This window comes from Punica granatum, chromosome 4 (genome assembly GCF_007655135.1).
Source record: "Punica granatum isolate Tunisia-2019 chromosome 4, ASM765513v2, whole genome shotgun sequence".
In the NCBI taxonomy this organism is placed as follows: domain Eukaryota; kingdom Viridiplantae; phylum Streptophyta; class Magnoliopsida; order Myrtales; family Lythraceae; genus Punica; species Punica granatum.
The window spans coordinates 13797105-13807333 of NC_045130.1; the positions used below are offsets into that span (position 1 = coordinate 13797105).

The following is a 10229-nucleotide window of genomic DNA, read 5'->3' on the forward strand; positions in this document are numbered from 1 at the left end:
ATATACTGACAATCAATATTGTGTCCTTATTTCCTTGATTCTTTCCTTGTATCTTTTCCTATTCATTGTAATTAGCTAGTCGTATATTATTTTTCCTTCTTTGCCTTCAGGTAATTGATGTACATATAGGAAAGGATGTACTATGATTCAGTGTGAATGAGAATACGATATTCTCTTTTCTCCAAAGTTGTTAGATATTGACTAGCCGTCGGACTGGGAAAATTTGTGCATACGCATATGTATATTTATGTACAAATCTCTCCAAATAAGTGGTCCACAACAATTATCTGAAAATTCATCGAACAGCTCCAATTTACTAGTTTTGACTAAAAGACCAAAATGATAGTGGGCACAAAAAGTGTCCGACCGATGAGAATAACCGAACACATAACTCCTTTTGATTTCAAATCGAAAATAAGTGCTTCTGTGCACTGAACTCCTCTTCAGTGTGCTTTTGTTATTATCTATGTTATACATTGATATTATACCGATATGTAGCACGGAGTAGAACATAATTTTTTGCGAACTAGGAATATAATTTTGACAGATAGTAGATAGATGTGATAGATATCATAAAATCAAAAAAACAAGATATCGACGCTAGTCAAGGAAGAAAACATAAACAACGCAACCATCGATCATTCCAACTTCTTTTGGGGTTTTCTTTTTTGACGATCGAATGGAAAGCAACATGAAAAAAAAATTATATATCCCCACACTACTGCCATATTATATAGTTCATATCATTATAGTGGAAAAGTTGACAACCAGAGCAATTCTTCGTTCAAAGTTTGAATTTACCCGTTTCACGCATGCATATATATATTACTAGAATTACATTTGGACAAGGAAAGATACGGAGAAAATGGGATAAAATAAGAATAAAGCATATATGACGCGTCTGCTATTAGGCGAGAATATTAGGGAATATTAGCTACAATAGACATGGGTTTGACAAAGAAGGGAGAAGCTAGCCAGAGGTAAGTGCGAAATATATATATATATATATATATATATGGGTTAATTGCACCGGTGGTTCAAAAAGTTTTATGAATGTTTCGGGTTGGTCCAAAATATTTTTTGATAACTTGTTGGTACAAAAAATTTCAAAACCGTTTCAATGTAGTGCATTTCGTCAATTACCCTTGACGCTGTTAATATTTTGCTGACATGTAGCGTCCTATGTGTCACTTTTGTTACGTGAAACCAATCATAGTGCGTTACGTCATTTAAGATGACATAAAATTTGAAAAAATATAATAAAACACAAAAAAATAAAAAATATAGAAAAATACTAAAAATATAGAAAAAAATAAAAAATTATTTTTAATTTTTTAAAATTTTAAATTTAAATTAAGAGTTTAAAATAATTTTTAAAAGTTTTTAAAATTATTTTTAATAGTTTTTAAAAATAATTTTTTTTATTATTTTTCTAAATTTTTACTATTTTTGTATTTTTATTGGACTTTTTTAGATTTTGTATCTTCTTAAATGACGTGGCGCACTATGATTATTTCCACGTAATAAAAATGATGCATAGGACGCGTCACGTCAGCAAAATGTTAACGGCGTTAGGGGCAATTGATGGAATGCACTATATTGAAACGGTTTTAAAACTTTTTGTACTAACAAGTTACCAAAAAAATATTTTGGACCACCGATGCAATTAACTCTACATGTATCGATGAAAATCAAATCATTTCTCTTAACATGTGTAATTTGATTTGCGTCATTATGTAAATTTTGTAGCATATGTTGGTCCCGTAAATATTCAAAATTCACACTTTTAAGTTGTCTTGATCCAATTGTCCAATATGAGAGGAATTATTATCGGGTATAAGAGAGGTGCACATCAGATATGCCGTATCGTGAATCCAAAAAATTGTCTATTGATTATCCAGTCTGCATGCATCAGATCAGTATGGCCGCCCATACTACCATATATAGGAAACAATCGTTTGGTTTAGTGCCTGCAAGATGACATGGACAATCATATTAGCTAGACAATAATTTTTTATCCGACAGAATATAGTAGCTTTATCTTGCAATTGACGCAGTGCGGATCATGATTTCTCGCGCCTAAATCTGAATTTAGACGCGAAGGGAATAGATCACGTCTAAACCAGACAAATAACACCCTAAAGGGCTACGATAGAAGAGAAAACCTCTCCAAGAAATACTATTGATACTGAGATAAAAAGTTCTATCTTATAATGATATGCCCAAACATATATATAGGCTTAAGACGACTAAGAAGACTCTAAAATGAGAAATTAACAACTAGATTCTTACTATATAACTTCCTAAAACAAAACAAGTAATTGTTCCAAAACTGGATACTTAAGACTCTTGACTCAAACTAAAATACGAAGTAATATCTAATTCTAAATATCTTTCTATTTAAATAAAATATACTGCCCAATAAGGATTATAATATTCATAATTTATGGATCAAGACATCTCATCTTCCCTTTCTACATCACGAGTATATTTTCTTGATATATCCAAGATATGCTTCTTTGGGCTTGGGCTTGTTGATAGGGATTTGGGCTAAAAATTCTCATCGTCATTTTATTAAGATTATTGTTGAAGATGTCGCATTAAGCCCGAAAGACCCGAAGAATTGAAAACCTCATAGGCGGAGACGAGATCGATCGAAAAGAGGAAGTGGCAATATATTTCCTATTTTCTAATGATTTTGTTGTATCTTTTGAATATTTGAAGAGTGAAATATTCATAGGATATAATGTATATTTTTAGGATATCTTTAGATTATTTAAAAGGGGAAATATCTATATTTCAAAGGGAAGAATATTCTAGAAAAATTTATGATATCTTTGAGATATGAGGGATCTTATATATATATATATATATATAGGGAATGAGTCTTGTACTCGAGGGTACAACATTGCGAGAGACGATGAGTATTAGATGAGATCTTTAAGGGATTCTCTTGGGAATATTTTCTCTATAACTCTAGGACTTTAGAGTGAGAAAGGTGAGAGAATTGAGAGGTCGAGAAGACTCTTCTCGGTGAGGTCTAGGTTGGTAAAGGAGCTTAGGAAACACGTGTGATATCTCAGTTGTAATCTCCGGTTCTTCGATTTAGTGGATACTTATGCTCTATCCTTGAATATTTCCCTCCGTTTTAGGGTTTTTACCACATATATTTTGTGTCGCTATTTTTCGATTTATCTTTATTCTAATCTTGTTTGGACGTCTTTGGAGCAACAATTGGCATCAGAGCACAGGTTTTGGAGCTGTTAAAGTTGTCGGGCGCGAGATTAGAGGTGGAGAAATTCGGTGGGACGAACGACTTCGGATTATGGCAGATAAAGATAAAGGCTTTATTGGTTCAGCATAGCTTGGAGGGAGCACTAGGAGGAGAGGACAAGTTGGATCCGACCCTGATGGCAGACCAAAAGAAATCGGTCATGGCGAAGACTCTTAGCATAATCCAACTGAGCCTGTTAAGCAAAGTCTTGCGGGAGGTGTGTGATTTGGGCTCGACACCGGAAGTTTGGAAGAAGCTGGAATCACGATATCTGCAAAAGTCCCTAACGAACATGTTGTACTTGAAGCAACGATTGTACAAGCTGAGAATGAGTCTAGAAACCTCCATAGGTGATCATGTGGATCTATTCTACCAGATCGTGTTGGATCTCGCCAACGTGAATGTCATGATAGAAGACGACAATCAAGCCTTATTGATACCGTGCTTTCTGTTGGAGTCCTATGAGAGCTTCGTCAACACCATGCTCTATGGGAGGATAAACATCACCGTAGAAGATGCTAATGCGTCGTTGAACTCGAAGGAGTTACAGGAGATGGTGACCAGTAACTAAGGAAGCAATGGTGAGTGACTTATGGCAACAGCCATATCGACTAAGAAGAGATCTCATAGTAGGAGTAAGTCAAGCTTCGAAAAAGGACTTGTTGAATTTGTGATGAGAAAGGCCATCTCAAGCGGGACTGTCAAAAGCGAAAAGTCAAGGCATCGACGAATATAGGGGCAACGGAGCAACGCAGAGGAGAATGAGACATTCACTCAGTTGCAACGGATATGGGGCAAGGTCTCTCACTACATCGGGTTAGTCAGGTGCACTGTGGGTTCTCGATTCCGGTAGCTCTTACCATATTTCTCATGATAGAGAGTTACTTACCGCTTATCGGTTGACATAGGGTGATGAAATTTTAATGACGGATGGTCAGACATGTAATATTATCGAGTTTGGTAGAGTTAGAATTGAGATATATAATGGTAGTGAGATAATATTGTCAGATGTTAGGCATGTCTCGGGTATAAGGAAAAATCTGATCTCGTTAAGAAGTCTTGATGCTCTTAGTTACAAGTACAGGGGCCAAGGTTGAGTTTTGAAGGTCTCGAAGGGAGCTCTCGTGGCGATGAAAGTGGTGTTGGGGTTGGGATATATGTTCTGCAAGGTAAAGTCGGTACTATGACATCGTTAGAAAGGTCAACTCCGGAAGAAAAGTACTTGGATGATCTCGGCCTTAAAAGGTTAATGGGTGTAGGTCATTGCATTCGATCAGTAAGTCCTCGAAATTCCTTGTCAATCGAGTTATTACTTTTGATGAAGTTGCTTTGGTGGAGCAGAGTAAGAGCGAGAGCCGAGGACAGGTGGAGAAACCTGTGAAGAAGGTGGAGTTCGTGATGAAAGACCTGGAAACTCGTGTCTGTGGTGTTAGAGGATGTTCAAGTGGGAAGGTTTGAGGAGAGACAATATTCTCTATGGAACAGTTCGCGAGTAAGAGACATGCAGAGGGAGCATTTGAGACTGTGGGATTGCTTGGGGTTGCGAAATTAGTGGTCTAAAGCAGTGCTGAAGTTGGGGATACGACTTGTAGACGATTCAGCTTTGGAGTGTGCACAAAAGGAAAGCTGAGGAAGTCTGGCACCTCGGAGAAGCCTAAGGGTGGCTTGAACTGAAGCGACATGTGTGCAAGGTGAGATAGAGGCCGGTAGTGGCTGTGACGGAGCAGTCAAGTGGAAGGCTGATCGTTCTTGGCTGAATGCGAACCAAGTTGCAGATTTGTTGCAGATTTGTTGGAGATGTCTCGCATTAAGCTTGAAAGACTCGAAGAATCGAAGACCTGGTAGGCGGCGACGAGATCGGTCGAAAAGAGGAATGGATGATATATTTCCTATTTTCTAGGGATTTCCTTATATCTTTTGAATATTTGAAAAGTGAAATATTTTTAGGAGATATTATGTATATTTTTAGGATATCTTTAGATTATTTAAAAAGGAAAATATATATATTTCAAAGGGAAGAATATTCTAGAGTGATTTAGGATATTTTTGAGATATGAGGGATCTTGTATCCATATATAGAGAGTGAGCCTTGTACTTAGGGATACAACATTGCGAGGGACGGTGAATATTGGGTGAGATCTTTCGGGAATTCTCTCGGGATTATTTTTTCCGTAACTCTAGGATTTTAGAGTGAGAAATGTGAGAGAATTGAGAGGTGGGGAAGAGTCTTCTCAGCGAGGTTTGGGTAAGTAAGGGGGCTTGGGAAAAAAAAGTGATATCTTGGTTGTAATCTCAAATTTTTCAATGTAGTGAGTACTCTTGTTCTGTCCGTGGATGTTTTTCTCCGATTGAGAGTTTTCTTTACTTTTTGATTTCTCATTATTCTAATTTTGTTTGGACGTATTTGGAACATCAGTTATTATAATAAATATACATGCATAGATATTTTTTTAAAAAAATATTATTGTGGATAAAAAGTAGAGAGAATCGGAGTGGACAAAAATCAAGAAGATCCATTCATTTTTGGTTATGCGGCCACTAATACTCCTGCGTGCCAACTACTTTCTTGTTGGATGATGAGCTGTTAAAGTCTGAAATTCTATAATAAGATATTGAGTATTTTAATTAATAATCATGATAGGAATATTATTTTCTATGAAGTAATGGGATTATTACCATTACTGAAAATTCGAGTACATGATGCTCAACGGAACATCACAGAAAGAAGAAATTGGAAGGATCCTCCTGCGCAAAACTATAACACAAATCTATCAAAGGGATTATAGCGAAATGACATACGCATTCTCCAGATAATTAAAGGGTTCTAAGTTTAATATTGATGGTGAGACTAAAAGTATCCTTTTATTAGCTATTAAAATTTCTATATCATTATATTAAACTTATAATTCAGGCATTGTATCTTAAAAAAAAAAATCTATAACAGAAGTCATGTTAAACCTAGTAAGCTAAAGATATATCCGACTCCATTAACTAGGCGCCACCTAGGTCATCTTCACATTTTTATTTGGAAAGAAACATAGAAGATTGTCGTTTTTTATAAGGGACAGCGAGCTAGTGATATTCCCATTAGTATTGGCTATCGTGCCACTTCACTTTTAGGGATGTTCATGGTTTTAATAAAAGGACTCTGACCATTTCCAAATTTTTATGGGGCATTAAAAAGTTTGTCCATTGGATAATGGGAAGGATTTAGGAATTTTTTTATCAAAATCATCTAGGGTTTGGGAAGGGTGTGGTATTTTACCTCAAAGCCCATCCCGAGCCCATTGAGGTATAAAATTGCTAAAATATTCCTATCATTGATTAGATTTATGGAATAACCAATTCTAATTCAATCAGGATTAATGCCTCTTTTTTCTTGGTGCAGTTACTTTTTTTTTTTTGTATGTCCATTATTTGATTATGTCCTATCTCCATTTTTATAGGTGCTGGTTATAGTGGAATAATGATGTTTTTGATGCACTGGAAGAAGACATTGATGAAAATGTGGAACTTGTAGAGGATTAAGGAGTCTTGGTATTTGACTTAGTTTAATTTGTTTGTTTCTAGTGAATTATTCTAACATACTAAGAGTTATATTCGAGATATGTAATTGGTGAATTCAACGTGATGAAACTCCTTAGGGAGTGGTTTTTTTTTTTTTTTTTTTTTTTGATCGGTATTTTTATTCATGAAACTCGTATGACTAGATATTTATTTTGTTGTTCCTGCTATTTTAGGTCTATTACTTTACTCAATTCTAATATTGAGATCTAGGATCTCTTTATGTTTTTAGGGCTAATATCGTACTAAGTTTCTCATGAAATTAGCTGTTACTTTTTTTATAATTATTATTCTTTATAAATTCTTACAAAATTAATATGCTAATAGTAGGTTGAGAAAATCTGAGTCGTTTGTGATTCTTCAGTCATCTATTACTTTAAGCAGGCGCAGGAACGGACGATGGATGTGAACTAAGGGGAGCGAGGTCATAGGAAATTGTTTTCCTGGATTAGGGAGTGATGATAAAGAATTTTATCAAAATTTGATAATATAATATGTAAATTTTCTTAGGACGCAGCAATTCTAAGCGGCCCAACTTGCCTCGGTCAGCCTCTCCCCTCGGTCCCTCACTGAGTGGGGGAAAATGAAATTTCTCTATTTATTTATATTATAATTAAGAAGGATGCATAGACTAAGGAGCCAAAAATATGCACGACAAATTTGACCGTCCAGGTGTTGAAAAATCTAGCAAAAATATATCCAAGCCGGCCATCGTTTAATCCTTTTTCTGGCAAAAAGATTGTATGAGAAAATTGTTAGATGGGCATAGATGATAATAACATATATCATAATTCTTTTTCTAATTGTTGTATATATGTACACAGTACAACGTTGGACTGGTAGATAGAAGATGTTTTACCGTTTTTCTATATAATGACCATGAGTCGTCTAGTAAACACCCGCTAGAGTCGTCCAGTAAACACCCGCTAGCTCATGAGGACGTAGCTGGTAGAACCGGAACAGGAGATCGAGGAAGAAGTTATGTCTCCGGCACAAAGCCAATTGGTCGCACCGGGTTCTCTATGCGAGGAAGATGAAGCCTGCCTCCAGGCCATGATCTTCTCGAGCAACCACGTCTTCCCGATGGTCCTGAATGCCGCCACCCAGCTCGGGGTGTTCGACATCCTAGCCCAGGCAGGGCCCAAGGCCCAGCTTTCACCCTCCGAGATTGCCTCTCAGCTCAAAACCACGGACCCTGACGTGGCAGCGAGGCTCGATAGGATGCTCCGGCTCCTCGCGAGTCACTCCCTCTTGACGTCTTCCCTGAAAAACCTCGAGGATGGGAGGGTCGAGAGGTTGTACGGCCTCACCCCGGCCGCTCAGTTCTTTGTGAGGAAGGAGGGCGATGAGTCGTTAGCTTCACTCACGGCCCTCTCCTGTCATCCGGCACCACAGCAAGTCTGGTAATGAAATCGATTAATCAATGAATTGATTAACATATTGCCAAAATATGTTAGCTGAGTGAAAATGTGCCAAACAATATATGTAACTGTATGCATAGATTCTCCTATGAATTAATGTGTCACAATCACAACCTAAAATCATAAAAAGAGAGAAAAAAAAAAGTCTCACAATTTCCGCGACATTCAAATGCTGCGTACAAATTGATCGCTATGATACAATTGACCTCAATTGGATATAATCATATTATGTGATCCCCTGAGAGTCGATTTTATGAATAAAACACTGGTGGTAAATTATCTATTTTCTGTTTGTAAATTAAACGTCCACAGGTTACACTTCAAGGACGCGGTGATTGAAGGAGGGAGCCAATTCAAGAAAGTTCACGGGGTGTCGATATTCGAGTACATGGACAGTAACCCGGCCTTCAACACCATCTTCAACAAGGGGATGGTCGCTCTTTCCACTATAATCATGAAGAAAATTCTTGAAATATACGACGGATTCGAGGGACTGAGTTCACTGGTCGATGTGGCCGGAGGGACCGGGAAAAGCCTCAACATGATCGTCTCTAAGTACCCTTCGATTAAGGGCATAAACTTTGATTTGCCCCATGTCACCAAGGAAGCCCCACCTTATCCCGGTACCTGCCATTATTTCAATAAAATCATTACAATTAAGAAAATATGGTAGAAATAACCAGAACAACGACATTTAAAAAAAGGAAATTCCTCGGCTTGTAACTAAAGAGATGTGGCTTTAATTCTTTGTAGGCATTGAGCATGTTGGTGGAAGCATGTTTTCAAGCATCCCTAAAGCAGATGCAATCATGATAAAGGTGAATTTTGGAAATTTATTACTCAGAATACTGGTAGATATTCTTTGTGATGAAAATACGAGATACTCTCAATCTATTAATTGAATTTGTTCTTATTTGTATGCCGAGGTTTGACCCACCCGCTAATCATGAGATATTTGATAGGTAATACCCTTTCATTAATAATATTGCTAGTTAGTCGCTAATTGCCTTTAACATAGCACTAAGAAAACTATATTTAGACATTAATATTTATATGGCACTCCATATTCCATTGCCTAGTGATAAATTTGCTGTTGCAAAGACTCCTTTACCGTAAAGATTGATTGAACCCATGAATTTGAATGAAATACAAATCGTACATTGGGCTTCAGCCCCGTGTGTGTTCGCCAAAAAAGTACTGAGTCTCGGCATGTTTCTTGATCGGTCACAGGATGCCCTCCACAACTGGAGCGACGAAAACTGCGTGAAAATACTCAAGAACTGCTATGAAGCGCTCCCGTGCAAGGGCAAAGTGATTGTGTTGGATGTCTTACTGCCGGAGGCACCGGAGTCAAGCATGTACTCGATGTACGTGTCGAGGCTTGATAACACAATGCTGATGCAGCCCGGCGGGAGAGAGAGGACCGAGAGGGAGTTCAAGGCACTGGCCGATGCAGCTGGTTTCTCCAATTTTAGGGTTGCCTGTTGTGCTTGCACTATTTGGTTTGTTATGGAGCTTTACAAATCGTGAGAATCTTATGGAATGGTCTACTCATCACATGTTCTATGCCGTATGAGATCCTTCGTAATGTAGTCCATCTTTTAATCTCGTGGGTTTGGTTAGCACTGCTTTTATGCAAGAGAATTTTCTAATATTAATTTTTAAGACCTAAAAAGTTATTAGTTTTGATGATGTATGCTTATTCTTATCATGTAGAGTCATCTTGTTGTAGTCTATAATGACAAAAATCTACCATTGCAACCGTGAGCATATACCTCAATGGCAAAATAAGTATCCAGCGAGCGAACTTTACTTACAATTATGGAAATATCAACAACAAGCGTCACGTGGTCAAACCAAGTCGGCCCCCATATGGGACTGGTATGATGAAAGACATCGTCAATCAAGAATTCAGGAATTTAGTTAAAGAGAGCAAACATCCAAGGAAAAAAATATCAAGAGATATGGTA

General features: G+C 37.2%; 1 protein-coding gene across 1 annotated transcript; it reads left to right on the forward strand.

The window, feature by feature from the left end:
- The first annotated feature begins 7728 nt into the window (after window positions 1-7728).
- LOC116204914 (caffeic acid 3-O-methyltransferase-like) lies at window positions 7729-10029 on the forward strand. Its single transcript, XM_031537283.1, has 4 exons — window positions 7729-8241; window positions 8572-8882; window positions 9013-9077; window positions 9490-10029. Exons 1-4 carry the CDS (start codon window positions 7820-7822, stop codon window positions 9787-9789), a joined length of 1098 nt encoding a protein of 365 aa, XP_031393143.1. The 5' UTR covers window positions 7729-7819; the 3' UTR covers window positions 9790-10029.
- The last annotated feature ends 200 nt before the right edge of the window (window positions 10030-10229 follow it).